Source organism: Tympanuchus pallidicinctus, unplaced genomic scaffold (assembly GCF_026119805.1).
Source record: "Tympanuchus pallidicinctus isolate F22 unplaced genomic scaffold, pur_lepc_1.0 scaffold8, whole genome shotgun sequence".
In the NCBI taxonomy this organism is placed as follows: Eukaryota; Metazoa; Chordata; class Aves; order Galliformes; family Phasianidae; genus Tympanuchus; species Tympanuchus pallidicinctus.
The window spans coordinates 42259213-42285243 of NW_026294802.1; the positions used below are offsets into that span (position 1 = coordinate 42259213).

Sequence of the window (26031 nt, forward strand, 5' to 3'; positions counted from 1 at the left end):
ATAACTTTGCAACTATGCTTTTACTTCTAAATTTCACTCCCTTTATCTCTTTCACCACCATCCCCCCTCCAAAAATCCCCAAACCAATGTTCTAGAGGTAGGTAATCGAGAAACTGAATGACATTGTTAATTTACCCTTGATGGGGTACAAAGGCCTTTGAAACAAATTTACTAGCACCTAAATAACTTTTTTAAACCATAATCAAAGATTCAGCTGATAGATGGCAAGTTATATTCAATAACCTGGATTTACTTTTGCTTTAAGTATCTTTTAAATAGCACTATATAAATGATAAATTATTTTAAATTGACTTCCATTAGCATTAATATTACAGCAGCCAGTCTGTTAAGTCTCATTTCAGCTTCAGCTCTCACTTTAGATACACTAACAGCCAGTGACAGAGTAACTTTAATCTGCAGAAAGTGAAGAAGTGTGCTTATTAGACTGAACTGGCTAGGTCTTACAGATTACATGTAGACATACATATGGATAAAATCAGACAGAGCAGCATATTGATTCTTGAATCCTCCTCTGTATGACAGAACAGCCTACGACTATATAATGTTGGTATCAAACTGCTTGTTTAAACAATAATTACATATGAAAAAGGTAGCATACTTTGAAATTCAGGCACCTGGGACATAAAAAATGCACTTGGCTTTTAGCATGGAGTTTTAATTGATGTGCACTAGTAAGGAGCTGCTCATTTTGTTCATTCAAAGCATCACGCTCATTTCACGCAACTCATTCTTTGTATATTCCACAACCACTTTAATACTGGTGACAGACTGGTAGCATCAGTGTTCCAGAAACAGGTTAGAAAGGAGGTATGCATGTCATCTCCCACTCAACGGGCAAAAAAAATCTTACAGTCACACTATAAAGCATCACATCATTGACCTTTTATCAAATGTTTCCTTTAAATATATGCTTAAAAAGCACCACATCTAGCTTATTTTGTTCTTCCTGTCTTAACCTCCACGTGAAATAATCCACTTTTCAGTTCTCCTCCCCAAATTAGAGTAGATGTGTAGATCTCCATAAGCTCACTCAAGAAACTTAAACACATAAACATTCTGCAGAGAAGCAGTGGACTTGGCATGCAATTGAAGCCACAGCTGAATTGCAGCCATTTTGCAGTAACTGAACCCATATCTAGCATTATGCTTGTTATAACAAAAGGGCTTTTGACTATGACTCAGTCACGCAACTGAATATCATTACATCATTTTAATTCATCCTGAAACAGAAACACTCCTTACAGTATCAACACAGTAATGTACACATCTATGGCAATATGCCAGAAAAATCCCCTGCATTTTTCAAACCCTCCTTTCCTTATTATTGCTCATCTCCAACAGAAACAAACAAGCATGCAAGGCCTGCTGATATCAGTAGGAAGGTTTCAACGTTTAGATGGTGTTTAAGAGACTGATTGGACATTGCATAAACAAAAATCAAAGGAACAGACAACATAAAACTAAACCAATGACTATGATAAATGCTTTTGGATAAAGAGCCTTAGTTCCTAGCTAAGTTCTACTTATAAAATAACCCTATGTCAAACTTTTTTTCTTTCAGAAAGCAATTTAAGGGCTACTCCAATAATAATGCCTCCTGTTTTACTACACTGGCTCACTATGTCAGAGGTAGATCTTGGTGGAATGGCGGTAGAGGACAAACCTTCCTGACAATATTCAGATACATGTTGTTGCCATATGACAGATGGCAGCAGAGGGACAGTATAACAAATGGTGTCTGACATGGCAGTGCATATGAAGCAAAGGTGTGTCACTGAATTCCTCCATATGGAAAAAAACTGCACCCACTGACATTGACACTTGCTGAATACTTATGGAGACCAAACAGTGGATGTGAGCACAATGAGGGGTGGATGGCTTCTTTCAGCAGTGGCAACAGTGACGGTGGGTCACCTCTGCTGGTGAAGATTTTTATGAGCGTGGCACACAGGCTCCTGTTCACTGCTGGTGAAAAATGCACAGCTACTGGCAGTGGCTACATTGAAAAATAGTGTTTTGTAGCTGAGTACTTGCTCTATCAAAACAGTGCTGTTGTGCTCCCTGTATCTGCCGTAGTTTCCATGGAAATAAAAAGCAGATATTACTTTTGCAGTGACCTGTGTAGAAGTCATCGGAAAAAAGGCTGCTATAATTGAAGATCTTTTTGTTTCAGAAGCACCTTATGAAAAAACTAAGTATTTAATGTTTAATTACATGCACAAACTTAAAACTTTACTTGTAGTGGAAGAGAGCCAAGAAATCAAAAACATAAAATGCTGGGTTTGCCTTCTCAAACTGCATGCTGAAATTAACGCAAAAAGCAATGTTTCAACACAACAACTAACTTCCCAAGATGCGTGATCACCACAGAAATATTACTTTTTTCCATCCACATTTTATTAAATCTCTTTTGAAGGCATTATTGTTATTTTATGTTTTAATATCACTCACAACTGTATTACAAAGATGCATTATAATCAGCACTGTCAAATACTGAAAAAAGTCAGGAAGGCATAAATGCAAACACAAAGTAACAGATCTGACTGTGCAAGACAGGCCTGCGTTTTCCATAAATTCCTTGGGGGGGCAGCATTGCTTACTCTTAGTAGCAGCGAGTAACTACCGAGCGTATTACAGCTAAAATATTACTGCATTTGTGTTCACTGAATGCCTGCAGATCACAGTATACACTGTATACTTGTCTGAGACAAATTATAACCTAAATTAAAGCAAAATCCATGATTTACAGAGTCATCACTAAAATCTAGTACAAAAGTACCGTAATTATTTGACCCGACAGCAATTCTATTTACAAACTACCTGCCTACTGCAGAGAAAATTTATTTCAAATAAAATTAAAACAGTAAGAAAAAAATCTGGCAGTATCATAAAATATAGCAGTAATGATATCCTACTTGCAGGACAATTCAAACATGACTACTCTTAAAAATAGGTATCAAAGCTAAAGAAAACTAAAAAACAAGTCCCGTACACAGTTCCCTGTAACTATTCAAGTTAAAAATATTTTTTAGCAAAGCAAATTCTCGCAATTTCTTCAAAACAAAGGGTTGCATTTACATTTAGCACTGGTGAATTTTGGAAAGTGATTTGTCACAGCAGCTAAATGTTGATGTTTTGTCACCAGTGTCTGTCTAGAGCTTGTCTTTATGCACAGGAATCACTTAAATTCATCTGTACTGATTTGGCTGTCAGGTGAGGTCCTGGATGACTGGAGGAAGGGTCACATCACTCCCATTTACAAGACAGGGAGCAAGGAGGATGCCGGGAACTATAGACTGGTGAGTCTCACCCCTGTGCCTGGGAAGATCATGGAACAGATCATTCTGGATGACATGCTTGATCACATGAGGAATGAACGTGTGATCCGAGACAGCCAGCATGGCTTCATCAGAGGAAGATCATGCCTGACCAATCTGATGGCCTTCTGTGATGGAGTGACGGCATTGGTGGACAAGGGAAAGGCGACCAATGTCATTTATCTGGACTTGAGCAAGGCCTCTGACATGGTCCCCCACCACATCCTCATCTCCAAATCAGAGGCAAGTGGATTTGATGGGTGGACCACTCGATGGATAAGAAACTGGTTGAAAGGCTGTAGACAGAGGGTGGTCATCAGTGGCTCTATGACCAGGTGAAGGCTGTCCCCCAGTGGTCTGTCTTCGAACCAGTGCTCTTTAATGTCTTTATCGGTGACATCAATGTGCACCCTCAGCAAGTTTGCTGATGACACCAAGCAGAGTGATGTGGTTGACATGGTGGAAAGAAGGGATGCCATTCAGAGGGACCTCGACAGGGCCCAGGTGAACATGATGAGGTTCAACACGGCAAAGTGCAGAGTTTTGCACTTGGGCCGGAGGAATCCCAGGCATCCATACAGACTGGAAGGAGCAGTTCTTGAGAGCAGTCCTGCAGAAAGGGACCTGAGGGTCTTGATAGATGAAAAAATTAACATGAGCCAGCAGTGTGCAAGAAGGCAAATGGTAGCCTGTGTTCCATCAGAAGAGGGGTAGCCAGCAGCGACAGGGAGGTGATTGTCCCCCTCTACTCTGCTCTTGTGAGGCCCTATCTGGAGTACTGCATCCAGGTCTGGAGCCCAAAGTACAAGAAAGACAGGGAGCTCTTGGAGAAGGTCCAGAGAAGGACCATGAACATGATCAGGGGACTGGAGCACCTCCCTTATGAAGACAGGCTGAAGGAGCTGGGCTTGTTCAGCCTGGAGAAAAGAAGGCTACGGGGTGACCTCACTGCAGCCTTTCAATACCTAAAGGGAGCCTAAAAACAGGAGAGTCAACTCTTTGAAAGGGTTGATAACAGCAGGACAAGGGGAAATGTTTTTAAGTTGAGGGAGGGGAGATTTAGGTTGGCTGTCGGGGGAATTTCTTTACCCAGAGAGTAGTGAGGTGCTGGAACAGGCTGCCCAGAGAGGTTGTGGATGCCCCGTCCTTGGAGGTGTTCAAGGCCAGGTTGGATGGGGCCCTGGGCAGCCTGGTCTGGTATTGAATGGGAGGTTGGTGGCCCTGCATGTGGCAGGGGGGTTGGAGATCCATGATCCTTGAGGTCCCTTCAAACTCTGGCCATTCTGTGATTCTGTGATTTTTAGATCACAGAATCCAAATATTTTATGGCAGATATTCAAGGTGATTTTTTTGTGATCATTTTATCCTATCAGCAGTTCAATTTCACTAATTGTGCACTACCTGCATGTGACAGGAAGCACATACACTGTAATGGGATGCGGTCCTTCACATCCAAGGAAAGGAATACCACAAATTTAAATCCATGAAAAAGACTGTGAAATTTCTGGATGAAATGGTCCTTAAAGGTCATCTGGCTCCAATCCCCATATCATGGGCAGGGTTGACACCCACTAAATCATGTATCTAATACTTAGCAAAATACCACCAATGGAGAAATGCGTGTCATCGATCTAATTTTTGAGTAGTATAGTGAAGTCTGCACGAATCCTAAGAACCTCTAGAAACACAGGAATAAAAGACAGAAGGATAACAAAGTAAGACCTATAGGGAGAAAGGGTACTTTGCAGAGCTAGCTGCAGGCTGGGGTTCCTTGAAAAATGGGAAAGCCTCAAGAACTCAGGGTGCACAGGAGAGGGAAATTCAAGAAAAAGCAGTGAACACCATTATCTCTGCTTAGCTGTAGCTCTGTTTATGTCTTTCTGTCCCCGGAAATAATCTATTCAGAGAGATAACACTTCTGAAAATTTTGTTTGTGTTTTGCTAAGGCAGAAAATGCTGAAAAGTCACAACTTTTATTACATGAAGGGAGGGCAGTAACAGGTGACAAAAAGTCCACGTACAGTATCAACTGCAGCATACCTTAAAAGAGACTTTAACAAATGATTGCTTTCTGACACTGTGCTCTAGGATTTACTATCAACTGACTATAATATATAAGCCAGTTTCTCTACACTGTGCATTGGTTATTTACAACGTTCTTGTCTGAGCATGTAACCTACAGATACAATTTTAATGTAAGAACAAATAATTCAGATTTATTGTGTTTTTTTCTGCCCTTCTGCAGACTGAAAAACTGCATAAAGTGTACTGTTCCTACATAAAACTTCATTTCAGAAGTGCAACTGTCATTGCAAATGGTACAACATGGGAGTGTAGCCTAGCAGCTCCTCAATGACATCCAATAAAAAGGCAATTCTACATTACATTCAGATGCAGAAGAGATGGCTCAAAAATTGAGCACTTTTATTGTTTCTGAAATAATAAACTGGCAAAAAATCAGTACGCAGTTTCGGTCCACATTATTCTTGTGCTCACACTCAGAAGGTGGACATAGATGAAGTAAATTCCCACCAGTTCAATAGTACACCAAAATGATTTTCTAAAAATCTTTGTATAACAAAACTTTGAAATAAAATACTATATGGGTAAAAGAAGAGTACTTTAGCTACACTTTCTTATAACACTATATGATTTTCGCAAGTATTTAAAAATATACCTTTTATTATATTAAATTTTATAAGCCACTTCAGCAATTTAGATTTTTCCATAAAATAAAATTGTGTAAATTGTAATCTGAACTCAGCAAATCTTTCTGAAGTTTAATTATAAGGGTATTATTATTTTTTTTTCTTCAATAACTCTACTAGGATAATCCACTAAAAAGTGGAAACGAACAAACAAAAACCCCCACAAAACACGAATATCTTAACACTTCTACAGTTTACATGAGTGAAAGTAACACTTCCTGTGTTTCTGTAGAGAAAAACAGCCTGTGCCACTCAGTAGGTCGTCAGGTTCCTGAACAGTTTCACATCAGAGCTTCAGCTCTGCACTATGCAGTGTCCAACAAAAGCACAGATACTTCACAGTTAAGAAAGAACAAGTAAGATTGAAAAAAAGCACAAGAGAGAATTAATGAAAAACTCACAATTTGCACGTAATCAACAGGAATTCCTAAATATACTGAATATATTCATTAAATATTAATTAAAATTCCTAACAGTAAATATTTTCCTTCTTCATTTTCATAGAATGGTTTAGGTTGGAAAGGGCCTTAAGGATCAACCTTCAACCTCCCACTATGAGCATTCTTAGACTCTGGCCTAAGAAATGTCTACCATGTACCTTTGTTTTGTGTCAAACACTACCTTAAAAACTATGCTTGAGTACAGAAGACAACCCATAAGATTGAAGACGTACTTTTGGCTAATTTGCTGCATTTAGAAGCAAGATGGCAGTATTGCTGAAGATCAAGTGCTTAATTACATTGTTGCTTTCTCTAACTGAGCAAAATCAACATTACTGACCCACTAAATGAAGACAGCACTGAAAGTTGCAGAAGTTTACAGAACAGATAAAATCTTTTATTCAGAATTACAGGCCTTAAGTGGAATAATAAATCCAATCCTTGTTTATATCATTTAAAAATAATTCTGCAGCACAGAATACATTTTCAGAATGCACTACGTACAGAGTATGTATGATATTACAATGTCTGGAGAGAACTGCTTAATTGGAAGAATTTCTTTCATGGCAATTTAGGGTAATGAGGCTGTTTTACACATGTTGAAGGAGTTCTGTATTCAAATAAAAGGTATAAGAAATACACTGAACAATGAAGAGCCACATTTGAGACTAATTAAGAACCGAACTGCACAGATACATTTTCTGAAGCAAGTTCCAGACAGAAAATAGACCACAAATTGAGAGCTGGAAACAATGAATTGTACAATTACCTTGAGTGATTTTGCCAGTTGTACGTGGTTGTCATAGACTAAAACATCCACTGTTAGATTTCGCAGATGATGAAGAAGAACTTTGTCTCCCTCCAGTTCTTTTGCTTCCACAGGTACCTTCCATGTTGGGTAGGGGCATTTTGAGCCATCCCATACCTGCAATCAAAACCAACTATTTCAATACTCAAAATATTAATGCATAGGAATTCATACATACTGGTGCAACAGCAAATAAGATACCAATGAGTTATGCTCTTCAGGGGAGGTGGAAACAGGGACAAGGAAGGGTGAAGACACCAAAGGTCAATTTTTAAAGGGTTTCTATCCCTTTCTGAATGTTTAACTGCTATGAATCAAAGGACACAAAGGAAAAGATCTAGGAAGCAGCAGAACAATGTACATGCGCACGGAGAACAACTCATGGCTGAAATGCTCATGCCAAATCAAGAGATAAAAGGGGAAATTATTTACAGTTAAAATAACCCATAACATCAAATTAATGTTCCCAAATAAGAGTGTAGGGTATTCTGAAGGACTCACATAATGAGCTTGCACATGCCCTCACAGATTGAAACAAACAAACAAAAAAAGGCCTGTTATGAAACATTTAAAAGCACCTTTGATTGAGATGCTGCCCCTTCCTGTAATTAGCCAAGCCTTTCCAGAACTGAGCTAGAGAAATACAGATTTAATGCTATAGGCATATGTTATGAAATTAGATGCTTAGTTTCCTACTGTTTTTCAAACTGGCTTTGCTTGAGATACATTGGTAGTTCCACACTTGTAAGATGGATCTTACAAACTGAAATAATGTGAATGTGCCCTGTCAGGTCAAAGCTTACAATGTCCTTTGCAAGAGGAGCTAATGGGGCTGATGTCAGGCCATATTTTGAAGAATTTCTAAGCCAATAAGCATTCTTTACAAGAAAAGAAAGTTCTTTGGAAAATTATGTGTTTTATGTGATTTTATTTATTTACTATTTTAAACTTGTACAAGTAAGAGCACAGCTACTTTGGGAGCTTATCAGATGCATTCTACTTGTAGATGAAAATACAGGAGCCAAGGCTTTCTACTAATTTTTCTGTATCTGCTAGTGCCATGGTTATGAACAGCTATCCTCATGCCTTCAATCTTACCAACAATAATCAAACTCTGAATAACAAACAACAAATAGTTTCATTACTAGTCATGAACAAACAGGAATTACGGAATAGTTAGTGATGATATGTGATCACCATGTTGCAAAATGCTGAAAAAGGGGAGGCACCATGAACCCTGCTTTCCTGACTCATTAAGGCCCTCCAACAGAATATACTGATTGTATGACATAACATAGGAAACTGACAGATAGAAGAATAGTTAATAAAACCCTATGAAATGGAAAAATGACAGCAGCACTTCCAGCGTGAAGACTCCTCTGATTTGAAATTAAATTTTTCAGAAATAATTAACTGCTGCTTCATTTCAATTTAAGCTTACCTTCATAAGACAAGCAACACAGCTTCATGTCATATCAGCTTAAGGAGCCACGCTCGCACAGAATAATTTATTGAGTGTAATATTAAAGGTTATGCTATGGGTGATGCACAGAAATCACCAAAATTCATCATAGTTCTGTTTGAAGCAATCACACTAGTTAACTTGAGCTCAGTGCTTAAAACTGTCATTATACTTCACTATATTATCAACCATGAAAATAACTGTGTCTTGCAATGACACAGTAAATGTACACCATTATTAAAAAACCCAAGAACAGAAAGTTAATAATATATGATATGTAATCATCAACCAAACTGAACTTGTGCTTTGATTTTTTGTTTAATGAATCAACAAAATAATCGGACCTCTGTCTACAATATTTATAAAAAGGCTTCTCTTACAGCTTTACCAACATTCTATATGTAAGGAAAGAATTTTGGCCTGCTTGCAATTAGCAACAGCACATCTATGTTAATCTATCAGTTTTTAGTTTGTTTGGTTCATTTTAATACAAATTTAAGTACTTAATATTTTAAAGTGCTAAAAAAAGGACAGAGGATTCAGTATGAGAAAAACTGATCTAGTGCTCGTGGATTTCATTAAGACTTCACTATTCTGACTCCACACAGCTGCACCCTGTGAAGTTCACCTCCTCGTTTTAAGTAGTTGACAAAACAGTCTTCAAAATTTACAACTCAGAAAAAAAGGGAAAACAAGTAATATTTACTTAAGAAAGTCCTTGTGCTTCTCTTTGCAAAGGGCCTTTTAATGCTGAACACACATTAATGAATGAGAATTAGGCTAGAAGGTTCTGAAATTTTACTACATGCCATTTGACAACCATTTTGTAAGAGACAGTTAAATGGAAATATTTGTAACAGTTGCACAACGTGATACAGGGTGACACTCAAGTTTTGCTTCTGTACAGCACACAGAAGAGTATTTCCTGCTTTACTAAGAGAACGATGCAACTTGCTGTTTCTAAAAAGATTGTATCAGTGAGCTTAATACAGAAGTACCATTAAATATTTTTATTTTCCATTTTATAACTTTGTCTTCAAAAAACATCTTCAATGCTTACAGTTTAACAATCAACTTAAAAAACTGAAAATAAATACAGAGCTGTTTCAGAATAACATCAAATTGATGCACAGGGAGGTAAACCAAGAAAAATAAGGAGAGCTAGTTTATATTTAGCTGATGCTAAGGATCACTCCTCAGAAAGTACTTTCCTGTTGTGTGGCATTTATATTCTGTGCTTTCATTAAGCAATGATCCCCCAAAGTGCTCATGTGTAACTTAAGAAGCTACGTAGAGCTCTAGAGAGTACCACGTACTGAATTACTTATATACTGTACATCTAGAAAAATAAGCAATAATTGCTACTGAGTAGAAAACAAGGTTACAATTCAAAACCAAAAATTATTTCTCAACTTTAAGAAATCTTACAATATTTACCTAGAAATGTTTGTAGTACTTACCATCCATACCAATGCCATCTTAAAAAACTTTCAAAATAAATGAATTAGAGAAAAAGAACTGAGATTCCTGTTTTGTCTCCACAGAAACAAAATAGTACAGAATCATACATTTCCTTAATCTGTACATATTAATCCACATAACAATATAAAAAATTACTTAAAGAAAATAAATCTACCTTCAGAAGAAAAGATGATCCATCCACTTTTGCCTTCCCTACCAGCTGACAAGTGAGATCGAAGAACATCATTGGCTTAACATCAGACAATTTTGCTTCTGGTCCAGAGACAGAAAGATTACTGGCTGCCCAAATACGTAATTCTTCTACTGTTTTCTGTTCTTCATCTATGAAGGTATACACTTTGCTAGAAGCTCGAGGAACTACTGGCGCTCCTACAGTTCCATCAAATGTCAAGGATGCAAATCCTGCACTGGTAATTCCTTGCATTTGTCCATTGTATTCCCTGATCTACAAGAAAACATGAAAAAAATGATTGTACTTCACTGAAGTATGCTTACGCTTCTGTTTTATCATATGCATCAATAATGGATCACTACTCATTTTCATTCCTGGTGCCAGCAGAAGAGACGAAGTAAGAAGAAAAAAGCAAATTAATGCTAACAAATAAGCAAAGCATGTAAGGAGGAATTTCTAACATCAAAAATTATTTCAAGAAGCAGACTAAGATCAGCATCAGTGTAGACTAATTCACTCACAAGTCTCAAAATCTTTTTAGCATCCAGAAATCTCAAACCTTGATTTTCTAACAGTTGCTTTGACCTATTCTCATAAAACTAAAATTAGCTGACTGAAATTGCATCCAGGTTTCTGAATGTCATTTGTGAGACAGGTTAGCTTAAGATACCTACAGACAAACCAGTACTCTAGCACCAAAAAAAATTATATTTTTGAATTGTTACTAATTTAATAAGTTATTGCTCAGAAATGTGCCAGACAATTGAGCCTGCACCTTCACTTTCTATCATATCCAGAGATTGATTTTGCTGTTAAAGTCTGAAAGTTGTCACTAATTCTATTCAAATAAAAAATGCACCCTGTTAGAGAAGTAAAACAAATTTTCACTATTTTCTTATATTTTTTAAATAGTTTTCTCACACCCAGTATAGTCATGACAGTCTAAACAAGTTTGGATAATATTGTACGTAGATTACATTTCCTTGTATTTTAATACTGTACTCCTAGTACACACATGGCTTCAGCTGCAAAGAACTAAACAAGCAATTTAAAGTAAGACAATAAATAATCTGTGTGCTCGTATGAATTAAGCTGTTTCAACATGTTTAAATATAACAACAAAATATCAGTTGAAATTTCTGTAGTAATTAAACACAAATTAAAGGAAACAATCAACAATACATTGCAAATTTCTTTTACCAGTTCAGAAAACATGATGTCCACAAGAACTGCATGTACAAAGAATACATACCTAAACCAGATTAAATAACTTCTGCTTTGGTTATCATTTGAAAACCAGCAGGTATTATGATACCATTTTAGAAATATTCTACAGAGAAAGTGGCCCAGTATATTTGAGAAAATTTGGATAAAGCAATAAATAACTACATTTTGGAAAAATCCTTAGGTATTTAAGACAGGATTGGTGACTTGATCCAATACAACTCAGAACAAAAATTTCAGAAAACATGTGAAATTCTAAGAACTTCTAATTTTGGAAGAAGACTATAATTGCCTAGAGTTAAAACATCTTGACATTATGTATTATAGGACATAAACTTGCTTTCCTCTGCTTTACAACTTGACAACTATGGTCAGAGCTGACTAGAAATGAAGACTGAGCATATAATTCTGCACTGGTCTCTCAGTACTTTCCATAGTGCACCAGGTAGTAAGAGAAGGAACCAATGTTAATGGGACAATCTTGACTAAAATGAAAGAGAGAATACAGAGACAAGAAAATCACTACGCAAGTGCAAAAGTGAGTGCTCCTGGAAATAATGGCAAACTGGTTTAGACCAGGGTTAGTAATATAATGGAACAAATGTTGCCTTAAGTATTACAGAGTTTACAGAAAGTGATGCTCAAGAACAGAGACAGAACTAGCAGGGATATTAGAAAGGATGTGTGATTGACTCTGCTGTATTTATGAAGGCAAGCTTCTTATGTCTGATAATCAGATTGCTAAGTATCGCTCCATTCTTGACAAGCAAACAGCCTTGAAACTCACTAGCAGAACATATCTTACTCTACTGAACTGACTGACCTACACAGATGGTATAGTCACATGTATCATGGCTATTAAGTGCTTTTGCTCAAAGGAGCACTGTGTTTATGTTGTGAATCTGAACAGCTGAATATGCACTTGATAGAGAGGGTTTTTTTTAATCGCTGTTTTCCTCCATCTAACTTTGAAGTTAGAACATTAAAACTGTAAACCATACACATTCCAAAGTCCTGGAATGACACAGTTGTTGTCTATTTAAGCACAATTCAGCTCATGATGCAATCATTTTATGATACCCATTCCACTACTCATATTTCTACAGAACATCTTCCTATGCAGTACATGACTGATAAGTCAGTGGTAACAAACAAGTGACGTGCAATGAAGAAGCTGTCATCTTTAAGACTCCAATTTCATTTGTTGCACTAATTTCAACCTAGGTACAGAAGTCAAAGCATGAAAAGATAATAGTAGCAATATAATGAAATAGGTCAGCGAGTAAAGATTTTTCATCTTTTTAATCACAATTATTACAGGTTGTGTTATGCTGGGAAAGTCAAGCAAGTAGAGTTTACAATGAGAGGTCATCTCATTATGTTAATCAATATTCACATTTCAAGAATTCAACTTGAGTTACAATTACACAGGGTCTGAGTAGTAGAAGTATACACTCACAACTGTATTAGATATCAAAGAATACAGTGTTTTGAAAATGCAAAGTGCTCAATAATGTTACACATCCTGGAAAAAAAAGTCAACAAAAAATGTCCAGTGACTAATAAATGACTGAAAGAGAACAAGCTGAACCAGATGTGTATTCAAAAGTGTATTCTGGTTTATTTCAATCTCATTGCTCTCCAATCCCCAAACACTGAAATAGAAATAAAACAGCAATTCACTTCACCAAGAGCATGGAAATAAATTCTTGTTCAAGAATCATTCGGAGATAATAAGGAATACGAAAGAAAGGTCGATGAGGAAATGAACAATTCTATCATCGTGGCAGGGTTTGTCTAATGCTAAGAATGCTGAACACAAGCCAAAACTCAAAGTCAAGTGAGGATAAAATCATACAGATTTAGCCAGTAGCAGCTGGATGACCATTCCCTCCATTTAGCAGCTCAAGTAGTAAGCATTAAGTCTAATTTATTAAGAGCATCCATATAGAAGAAGAAAAAAATGAAAGAAACTTGAAATACTTCCTTCTTTGCCAAAAAAATAAAGGGGAACTAGAAAGACTGCAGGCCTAGCTTTTATGGTAAGAGGCAAAAAAGATCCCCACACTGTCAGAACTGACTATGGTTGAAGGCCCAAATATGGGACTGTAATTCACTAAGCATTGTAATTCATGAAGCATCATCATTAGACATCATAAAAATGTATTTCAAGAAATATTAACAGAAATGTAATTTAAACTGGACTATCACTCAACCCAACTAACAAGACATTTAAAATATTAATTCTCTTAAATAAATACTGAGCAAATAAAACTATTCTCAATCCAGAGTAACACCAACAGAACCTCCTCCAGGACTTTGCTAACACCTCTGCTACTGTGAAGTAGCCCAGAGCAGCCATTTTTAAAATGCTTTTGCTATCAACATCAATTCCCTGGAAGTCTCTCAAAGCATTTCTGGAACATAGAAATGTGAATAAACACTGTAAAGAATATGTATATCTGTTCTCCCTGGTAAACATAGTTGTGACAGGCTAGAACCTCTGCTTTCCATTTGGTAAGCTATGAGAGGGTGAAAAGGCTGGAAAGCAAAATGTGAAGACAGTGAATGAGGAATTGCAGACATACTCAGAATTCTAATTAGTGTTTGTTGTTTTGTTCATGTTTTTATTGAGAACTGTGTTACACAGCGATCATAAATCCTGAACTGGCTATAGTTGAAAGTAAAGAAGAGGCCACCCTACTCCCACATCTCCAAACAGCTGTCAACAGGCTCCTACACCAGCTTTTTACCTGCTCAGAATGGAGAACAAAACTTGCAAAGTTACAGTTATCTCAAGATAGTCAAAACATGCCTGTCCAGAAAAATATAACTATTTAAACTAACTGTAGATCATTTTAAATTAGTAAGTAATTAGACATGCTGTTAAGCTTATGATCTGAAGGGATATGGATTGTGGGCAGCTGGAAGTGTTGGAGCTGGAAACCACCTAAACGAGCTCAGCAGTGACGAAAAAAGCTGTGCGTGGGGAACGTTAACAGAGTTTGGAACATTACTGAAATACTGACACAATCCTGAAGAATGATTAATCAGTTGAGAAGTATTTCAGCTCAACACCCAAAAAGCTGTTTCCAAATCAGGTGAATAAGGTTTTCTTGTTTTTGCTTTATCAGTAGTTGAGCTGAAACACTGTTAGATTTGCATAACAGAGATGCATACATAACACCTCCATGAAAGTGGACTTCTTAGCCTGTACTTCACATCTCAAAAATAATCCATTATTTACCTACTGCCCATGCAATTTTTCAGTTCTTTTAAGCGTTACTCTCTCCTTTTTTTTGTGCGCACACACACACACACACACACACACACACACACACATATATATACACACACATATAAAACACAGTTTTACTTCAGACACAAGAAACATATTTTTACCTCCACTGAGTTTCAGAAACTAGTATGTTTGTAATGCTTATCCTACAGGATTCAGAGAGAATTTGAAATTAAGCATTAGATTTTCCTCGCTGAAAAATCTATGAACTTCCAAGACTGACCACACATATGGTACTGATAAGCAACACAAGCATCAAAACCTCATTACAGCTTAATTCTACTTGAATTATACACAAAGAAGCCTTCAAAGAAGCTTTATACTAAGCAGGAACAGGTTAGCTAGCTTCTGTCTCTAGGTATTTAGAATATGCACGAACAAATGAGTCTCAAAACAGAAGACGTCATTCAGGAGTTGACATAATCATCTATAGAACACTGGATTTTTTGGTTGTTGCTGTTCTAAGAATTTGATGGTTTTGTTTTGGCTCACACCTAAACCACACTCATTTTATCAACAGACTGTTTTATCCTCTACCTTCAAACTTGAATTTCAAGATACGAACAACTATATTCTTCCTACAGTTCTTTCACTGCAAAAAAAACAAAAACAACCAACCAACCAACAACCACAACACATTAAAAACAGAACAAAATACCCAATACCTACCTTTACTCTATGAAACCTAACAATATCTCCATTTTTGTAAATTTTTGGTAGAGAATCTAGATTTCCATTGAAAAGAGTGCATGTTAACTTCACGTTCGATTGGTCCACCAGTGTTACGACTGAACAATAATCTGTAAAATATGAAAGTGTTTGAATGAATAATAGACATTACATAAGCTACTGGTATACAGACGTTATAGATGGAGTGAACAATGATACGGACAAATCTTTTCTGCAGTCGTCACTGCAATTCTCCCAAAGTTAAAGCAGCAGAACAACTGGCAAATGGCCAACCATGCAAATAATTAACACAGGTAACTGAAAACAAAATGTGTGGTCAAGCACAGGTCTGTGAGCCAGGAACACACAAAACATTTTCCCCAGTACTTGACAGGTGTGCTATTTTTTTAAACTTCCAATGATTTTCTTTATAGTATGAGGATGTGTGTCCACTATCCAATTCTTTTCGAAGACTTGTTTTCACTATTTTCTGAAGATGCAGTGAGTTCAACAAGTTCTAAAAGCAAATTATAAAAGTTATCTAGCATTAATTGTGCCCCAAATATGCAAACAAGGTATTTTCTGCAAGGACACAGTCACAAGGTAATTAATAGAAAGTACAGTAAGAACGTGGAACCTGCCCTTTTAAGGGTAAACATTCATAACAGAATTTTATTTTTATTTATGACCCACAAAATCAAATTCAAAGCAAAACAAACAGGACAGAACAAAACAGTCCAGTACAGGACAGTATTTACAGACAACATAAAACAAAACTCTATTTGCCATTTCACACTAAAGAAGAACATCTATTCTTCTGTGCCATATATGAAGTCACTGAGCATGCAGTTGCTCTTTCTTGGTATGGTAGCTGGTTAACTTTCCTCATAACTTTTCAAACACCCAGTATTAACTCAGCTATATGTTCAGAACCTCAAACATTTGCAAATCTTATCCTAATTAGTTTTAATCAAGAAGATGGAGTACTTTTCCTTTGGTTATTTATTATGCTGGCTTTTACTGAAACTTACACTTCAGAGCTAAATTACAACTTTTTAAGCAGATAAAAATTGTAGAATGTTGCATCCTAACTTATTATTTTTAACTATACATTAAGGTACACAATATTTTGGCTTTAATAAAGCTAGTAAAGATCCTCCAGCAAGAAGTACACTTTTTAGGCATTAAATTAACAGTAATAAATAATTGATAGTTTAAAACTTCTGAAGTTGGAACTCTAAAGTTTGAACTGAAAGGAGATTGGAGACTACAAAGAGAGAGAACTACAGTGAAGATGAGCTTGGGAAAACAAATCTTCCCTAAGAGTTTAAATGTCTGTCTTCTCTGTTTCTCAATATCTGAAGCAGTAATTAAACATTTATGTAAACTGCTAATGAATTAAATTTCCCCATCTCTCTCTCTCTCAAAAAAAAAAAAAAAAAAAAAAAAGAAAAAAATATGAGAACTGAACAAAGATGCTGTAAGCATTAAAACAAAGCAGATAAAATCCCCATTATTTTTAATAAAGATACAAACATAAATAAATTGTTCTAGGCAGCTTTGAAAAAGAGAAAACTATCAGTCTACTGAAACTAACAGATTAGTGTAATGCAAAAAAACTACAGGAATGCAATCAAAAGTGGATGATCGTCATGAGTAAATTCACAGTGAAAAATTCCCCAAACTTGAAGACAACAGATATGTTACAGTGAATTAGAATGCATGCTTGTTTGTGTACTTACTGTGCTTTCAAAAGAAATACTCCACTGTATCCAGCAAATACATCCCTAAATTTTACTATCGTGTAAACTTAAAAGTTCAAATTCTCTATTGATCAGAATGATTGTTCAAAGAACAAAAATCACTGAAGGCTTACTAAGATGAAAAACAAAACTAATTTTCCTCCAGAAACAAAAATTGATGTACTTCCATAAAATGGATGCTTCTCTTCCTCTCAAATATTTTCTCACACTGATAAATTCTGATCTGTTGCACGAAGAGGTTGCTAAGCATCATTCTTTTGCACACTCCCACAAAAGACACAAGGTCAATACTATGTATCATCTAATCCAATATTCTGTGCTAGGATAAGCAGATATGAATAAAGTATAGCCAGTGGCTGATATGAAACTGCAAGTATTTACTACTGTAATCCAAATACTGATTGTTTTATTTCTCTGGGTTAAGTTGAACAGGTCAGATGCACAGAGACAAGGGCAAAATCAGCTATAAAGAAGAAAAATTTATGGTTCACTGATTTACAATTCTGTACAGATACACGATAGCACATTACAGTGCATTGATATAATTCAACCATGAATCCAAAGTGAAATATCAAGCCCACAGCACACTAAAATTGTTGCTACTGTTTGAAGCTGTGATTATACAACCCAGTCAGTTTCATATACCTGCAGCTGCCTATTTAAGAGGGGGGGGGGAGGAAGTGAACACATTTCCTCCATTTTCTTTGCAACTAGCACACCCTGAAGATCAGTATCCTTCCTACTCTAAATAGTATAAAATACTGCACTTGAAACAATCAGAGAAGACCTTCTACATAATATAGGTTCTCTGTTTTTGTGACTGTAGTCTTTCATTCTCAAGAAAGACCTCAAAACATCAATTCTACAATAAATCTAACTAATTTTCTTCAAGAACAAAGCATAAGGACTGATTTTCTTTTAAAGAAATCCTGAACTAGAAAGTTCTTTTTGAAGGTGAACAAAGAAAAAGTCATCTGTCCCTCCTTTTCCATACGGAATGTGAAAATTACTTTCTGCTTTCCAAAGGAGTATGAGAGTTCAGTGATTGAATTTACTTCTCTGTACAAATGGTAAGTTAAACTCTAGATAGAACTGATGAATTTAAATAATAAGATAGTGTCCTAGTGTAGATGAAACAACATCATAAATGTAATTGCTCAAACTTCTGATTATTTCACAACATACTTCCCAATAAAGAAAAACTCAGTTACCAAACTATCAAAAAGTAAGTTTACACACTGGGGACAATTTTCTTCTCTTATAGGAAATTTCACCACTGGTAATTTACTTATAACACTTCAGTTTAAAAATGCGACACCTAAGTGAAGTGAAGAGTGTGAAGAGCATGAATGCCTTCTCCAGCCACAGATTCACAAATCCCTCAAGCAGAGGCACAGCCCCTCCATCTGCACTGCACCCCTTCTTGGATCTCAGGCTCACCTTGCAGCTTTTGTACACAAAGGAGTGGGAGTGTGAATAAGCTGAGAATTGAAAGATTTAAGAAAAATAAGAGGATACAAACTGCAGCCTTCAGCTGCAAGGCTCAGCCAGACAGGTATACTGACCAGCTCTGTTTTACATGCGGCCCTTTTGCACTCTTTTTTACCCATCTCTTCCACATTCCTCCTGCTCCCACTTCCCCTTGCATACACACTTGAGTTTACAGAGCTCTGCAGTTTCTGCATCCTCCCAGTCCAGGATCCCCATTTCACAACATGATCAGCTACAAGTTATGTTAGAAGCAGTGCCTGTAGCTCCTCAGTCTGCCAGTCAGTGACTGAAGTTTGTTTCTTGAGATTGTCTCCCAGCCAAGATGACCTCCATCAGATAACCCTGCTGGCATAAAAAAATCTCACATTCTAATCAGCTCTCACAAATTAGTGTGGCTAACCACACTTGGTTCACTGCCTCCCTGCCTTATTGTACTTACTGTCTCACAAAAGGGCCATGGACCAGATACCTTTCAAAAAGCAGGCAAAATAAATCTAAAGCTCAGCACATTTATATACTACAAAAGATTGCTTTAACCTTTTAAAATGCTTTAACTTGTTTGATGTCCCCATATTTGGAGATACTCAAAAACTATCCAGACATGGTCCTGGGCAAGCAGCTTTAGGTGGCCCTGTGTGTTGCATAAGATGACCTGTGGAGATCTCTTCTCACCACAGCTGTTTTGTGATGGCTGAAGATTTCTGTTAAGCATTAAAGGGAATGTTGAATTTAGTTAATTGCTTCAATGTGATGAATTGCTAATTGGCTTGGAGTTTTATTACACACACACCAAAAAATCTCGTGTTTCTAGAGTTGTTTGACGTCCTTAATGAAAAAAAAAAACACAGATGCATAAAATCTAAGCTGTTAAAAAACTTACTGATTGTTACTTGCATATTATATCACATCCAGATCAAGAACATTTTAAATAGCAAAGGTTTTAAATTGTTTTGAAAGTAAATCCAAAATACTGATAACTGTTTACTGGCTGAATTTCCCTAACAAAATGAATAATGAAATCATTCTTAACAGCACAAATGAATTTAAAGTTTCAACAGTTTAGGATCTGCAGGCCAAAACCAGTTTTTTTAATGAACAAAACGATTATGGAATGAGTCTCCTAGCTATTAAAAAGTACAACTGAATTTTTAAGAAAGTCTGAAATAAAAGACAGTCACCTGAAATTGTCCTGATGCGTAAAATAGTAAGAACTATATAAGCTTACTGTTTCACAGATCTGTAGTCTTGCAAAATCAAAAAGTTAAAAGTGAACAGAGAAGGAAAGCGAGGGAACAATCATTATGGCAGCATGAACAGTGCAACAGTGCAACAATTCAAGTTCTTGCTTTGAGTCATAACTATTATATTCTACAATATCTGCTTCCAGTAAAAGACAAGGACTTCAGAGTTGCATTGTGCCTGCAAACACCCAGAGCAAAATTTAAATTCTGGACTTCTAAATAAGCAAGTTCTGTACTGTTCAGTTCAGAGAAGTTATCAGCTGGTCAGCTGAAGCAACACCTTAGCTCAAGCAGTATAAAAACATATTACAGGCATAGTACAGTCATCTGAATGGTAGAAAATTATCAAGTTTCAATACTATACTGACTCAGCAAAAGGATTGGTCTTACAATAGCAGCACTCCAAACTGCATCTTTTCTCTTTTTTTCTCTTTTCTTTTTCAATATACTTATTGAAAGTAATTATTTGGAGGTTAACAGCATGTGATGGACAACCAGGAATGGACAGTTAACCTACAAGGACACTTGTAACACCTCAGGATTGGCACTTCTTAAAATAACTAGGAGAGAGAAGCCACTTAAATGGGAAGCATAGAGTGAATTGTCTGCCTTACATGCTCCCCATATTCTTTTAGACTAACTCCTTAAGGCTCTTTCAAAACACCAAATTAATAGTTAAAGTAATTTTACAAGATGAAGTCTTTCATTTCACCTTGTTAAATAAAACAAAGAGAACAAAACACAATCATGTAGTGAAACAGCGCTTATAAAAAAAGTTTAGTAAACAAAAGGAATTCATTATTATTACAAGGACTATCTGAAAATCAGTAAAATTCCAAGTCAACATCAATAGAAAGTTACACTAACAATATGGAGGGTGCTAACCTTCAAGCTTCTGAGCTCTAAATTAAAATAGCATAAAACATGAATGTGTTGTCTGTGTAATTTTAACGGTCACTGAAAAGCCAAAGTTTCCTCAACTGCTACGGCAACTCAAGCTTGCTCTCTGCATTACAGATTTTGTTTTATAAAATGCATTAGCATTTGTACTCCTCTTTGGACTATTACAGTAGTCATTAGCATGCTCAGAAAGACAGCACTCTGCACAGAGTAGCAATACCAGAAAAAAAAAAAAAGCAGTTTCACTTACAGTCATAAAAAAAAAAAAAAAAGAACTGCAGCAAAAGCTCTGTAAATGTAAAAAGGCAATTCAGTACTTATTGATTAAATGCATTTATTTTGGTTTTATTTAGGACTTCAGCAGTCCATAACAAATATGCTCGTAAAATCAATTTTAAAGGTAGGAAGCGTTGATTAAATTATGAATCCCCTCTTGGTCAACTGCATATATATTCACAAACTTCTAAGTTTACAAAATCGACTGTCCTGGATCAATAACTTCTTCCCACAAAAATGATAAAAAGGCTGCTGGTAAGGAAAGACTTCAAAGATTACCTTCTGCTTCTTATATTGCAATACTAAAAAAAGATTTTTCTGTAGCAAGCTATTCTCTCTTCAAAAATACACTAATCATGAATAAAGTTTTCCAGTGTTACTGAGAACAGTCTAAAACTGAACAGCTGAACCAGCGAAGTTACTAAATATGTGCAACAAAATAGGGAAAGCAAAACAACCTGAGAACATACATATATTATGCACTTATCTATTTCCAATATACGCACAGAAACACACTGATACTGCTGAAGTCCAAACTAAATAATCCAATGAAAGATGCTTTAATGCAGCTTATTCATAACGTGGTGCTGCACTTAAGAGGTACTCAAACTTTCAGTAACAATGAGATGCATCTGGCTAAACGGATGCTTTAATTATAAAATGACAAGAGTAAATTGGGTACCACTTGCTTTCAGTGGGAACAGGAAGTAAAGCTTCAGCTTTAAGCTCTAATACACGTACGGAGAAACGTATCTAGGGGAATATCCATATAGTGAATAAAGATCCAGATGGATGAAGCAAGAGTGGCTCTACCACCCACACTTCCAGCAGGGACAAGCTTAAAGCTATATGATTCCATTAACACTGTGTCAGAAATAGAAGGTATTAGTGCAGGACTGTGACAGACCTAATGTGACTACAGAATTTTCTGACAAGAGCTATTTCATGCCTTGGCAACTCAGAGCAATCATCAAAGCATTCTATACCTTCTCAAGCAGAGCCCTGGATCATGCAAAAATTGAAATATTTAACTGAGAACATTTTTACACAAAAACCAAAATCAATTAAAAGTGTTTTAGAGATTTTCAAGATGAAGTATGAAATGAATCACAACTGCAACAGTAAGAAAACTCACAGTGAGAAAAGCACTTTACAAAACTCTACAGAAGAATCTTCAAGAATGAAGTCACCCATTTCCAGATGTATCAAGTTTGTAAAATCTTAGGAGGATCTGAAATTATCCATGAATAACATGAAAATTTAGTGATTTTAAAAAACAACGTCTTAATATAATCTACTTTTCCCTCATATTAGTTAACTACCTTTAAAAAGAATAAAAAAACTCTGTATGTAAACACAACAAATATTTGAAAAAAAATGTTAAGACCTGTGCTGAAGTGAAGTGCTGTATTATGGTTCACTGAAGGTGATGAAAACAAACAACTGGGTATAACAAACATTTCTGTTCTGTTTTTTGGGGGAGTTTCTTGAGTGAAAGCACGGAACACAACACTTAGATGTTCTATTACTATGCCATAAGAAGTACTTACAAAATACGCTGACAGACTTAAATGTAACCAGATTTTTTCTATATGCAATATACTTCATTCATATACTGGAGTTATTTCATCTCTCAGCCCTTGTTTCTTTTTAAAAATGACATTAAATTACTCAAATTATTTTTTCCTTTACTCTCTCCTTAACCTTTTTTTTTTTTTTTTTAATCTTTAAGCAGTATATTAGAGCATAATTAATGTTAAAATGCTGCCTTAGGTTTCAATTAGTTTTTTTCTTCTCCCTCCCATCCTCCTTCTTTAAAATAAAGTTACAGAAAGAGCATGAGCACACAAAAAATCACATTTGTCAAAAAATAAATGTATATATACATATACGTATACATACATACATATATAGATATGTATGTTCATATATAGATACATATACACACACACACAAAATAGAAAAGAAGTACTTTCAAGCTGAACAAGAACATTTACTTTTTTAATGGGCTGATATAGAGTACCTTCCACATCAGTACTTTGAAAACACCCATACTTTTCAATTAGTCTAATGGAACATGCAATTCCATAGTGGAACTTCAGTGTTGTCACTGAATGTCACATCATGAAGTAAATCTTCAGTGGAACAAACTGCCACACGCCTTCCATTGATAACTGAACTAAGTTTTCCTCTTGTCAAAACGTGCAAGGTATTTGCTCTGTTCCATAAAAATAAGACTGACAGCCTTCTTGTATTTCTCCCACCTACCAGCAGTTGATGGAGTTTCTGCTATTGCATGGCGGAACGCTTCAGTTGCCTGTTGTCTTGAACTACTAATGGAGCAAGTCTTGAAAGGTCCACAGGTTGCTTTGATGTGAAGGCTACTTGCAGACTATAACATGAACCAGCACCTCCTGGCAAGCTGGCACATACTGCTCCTGGACAAATAACTTCCCCCAGCACCACACACACTTTCCATTTATTGGTGCACACAGACTTGTAGCTATGAAACCTAAAAGAATCTTGCAAGTGTGTTCTCCCCACAATAATTTGTCTCAAAATGAAGTCCAAGTATGCATATACAATAAATCGTATAATGTGATATTCTTTGCCTGGGAAGGCAGTAGCTTGAATTTATCACTTGAATTTATTATCTTTCATCTGCCTTAGAGAGCTATAGTTGCAAAGAACAGCATCAGGTAATGTCTTACAAAGTCAATTTTAAACAATTTTTCAGCTCTGCATGTTTTTAAACAAACTGATAGAGCTTGTTTTACAGAGGCACTGATTTACAATTATTTTGTCTGTCAATCACTAAGAGGTACTAGAAACCAAGGCTGGCCTTTCTGTTGGTTTGGTGAGGTTTTAACAATTATTTCAACAACTAAATTATAAAAAGAATTAGAATGCTTAAGAGAAGAGGGAAGGTAACCTGCCACTGCCAGCACTGTAAAGAAAACATTTTTCACAATCAGAAAAAATTAAGATGTATATAACATTGTTTCTCAGAAAAGACAACTCACTGCTCAAATAGCTGAATTTAATCAGTCTTTGGGCAGGGGGTTCTGTAACAGCAGGCCGCATTCATCGACCATTCAGAAAATGAGAACTGCCTACAGATCAGTAAATCTAAAAAAGTAATTACTAAATTAAAATGAATACTAAGATGTCTAGACATAGTGCAGATTAAACAGATATTCCTGGTTGTTTTTCTAGATATGTAAAAAAGTTCCACAGGTTTGCATTACAAAACCATCATACTGCCACCCAAAATTGACAGATTACTCTCCAAATGCCTTCCTCCTTTCTCTAATATGCCCCCATATAAGATGTGCTGAAAAAGAAAAGAGTAACTGGAAGATTTTGTTTTTCCTCACAGGTAATGCAAGGGAAGATTTTAGAAATGATCAAATAGCAAAATGTTAAACTGTTTATTTCTTACCATACAAATCAAAAACTGACTTTCATCTGAAACATTTGCAGTGTATAATTTCCTTTAATAAGTTTTGTGTATAAATTAGTATATAAAAATACATAATCATTTTTATTTATTTTCAAGAGGATAAAAATACATGCACTGTATTTGCTACAAAACAGATGGACCATCACTTGTCCCATTCCTAAATGAACATCTATTTTTAAATTCTAATGCTTGAAATTCAGTTACCTATGTTCTTCAGATTCGCTTTTTGTTTCACAGTTGAGAAATAACACTGCCTCACCAACATTTCTTAAGAGTACAGGGAATGGTTTTCTAGGAGCAAATTTTGTCATCTGCCTGATAAATATTTACTTCACTTGCTATCTGCACCAGTCTGCCTACACTGGCTCAGATATCCATCACTTATTCTATGTTATCTGATGTTATCTGAGAACCACTGCCAAAGGATCACCAGACTTCTGTGATCAATTGTAACAGAAATAACTATGAATTTAGTTCTGTGAAAAGAGATGTTAAATTTTTTTGAAAGTAGTACATACCTGTTCCTTTGCTTATATAAGGAGGCTTGAAGAATTTCACAATGCCGTACAAATTCACTACAGTCCCATCTTTCAAGCAGTTCAAAGGAGTATACACGTATTTTGGTGCAACAGACTAGAAAGGCATGGTAAAATTAGGGGACAGAAGAAAAAAAATTATGCAAATGTTCATCTAGAATTCTGTGCTTTTAACACCATTCAGACTCAGATATGTTTTTAATTTTCTTAATAACTAAAAGCTACCTATTCTTTTCCTAGCTTATTCACTTACGATTTTCTAAATGCTATTCAGAATTTTATTCATTCATTCACATACAAAAAAAGCAAACCTCATTCCATTTCTTCTGTGAAACATTTCTTACAACCAACTAGTCAGCCAGTAGGTGCAAGTAAGACACAAAAGTGAAGACAGAAGAATAAGAAGATGAAAGTCATCATAATAATCTCTTTTGTTTGTTTGTGTTTTTTTACAGGCTGGTATTAACACATCCATCCAAATGGCTTTTTAAAGCCACAAATTATTTTTAAATTAATATGGGCAGCACTGCTGCACAGAATAACCACTTTGGGCATCTTACTTCTCACAGTTATATGTAAGTTTATACTGTAATAGCACACCTGCCAGAGGATTAAAAGAAATCAAGGACTAATTTCTACTATCTAAGGACAACTCTCTTCTTAACTTAAGATTACAGTACATGAATCTCTTAACACAAGTTCTCCCAAACTGACTGAAAACTGCATTTTACTGATTGAATTGTGGAAAAAAATAAAACTC

The 26031-nt window shown here is 35.9% G+C and overlaps 1 protein-coding gene across 5 annotated transcripts in view; it reads right to left on the bottom strand.

Moving 5' to 3' along the window:
* Positions 1-26031, bottom strand: part of POT1 (protection of telomeres 1) — a 60711-nt gene that overhangs the window by 17364 nt on the left and 17316 nt on the right. For all 5 annotated transcript variants that reach the window (XM_052667770.1, XM_052667766.1, XM_052667767.1 and 2 more), the window contains 4 exons: positions 25254-25368; positions 15602-15732; positions 10393-10683; positions 7256-7411 (listed from right to left, as the gene is read on the bottom strand). In XM_052667770.1, coding sequence (XP_052523730.1) covers positions 7256-7411; positions 10393-10683; positions 15602-15732; positions 25254-25368 — 693 coding nt within the window. The remainder of the gene's footprint in view (positions 1-7255; positions 7412-10392; positions 10684-15601; positions 15733-25253; positions 25369-26031) is intronic.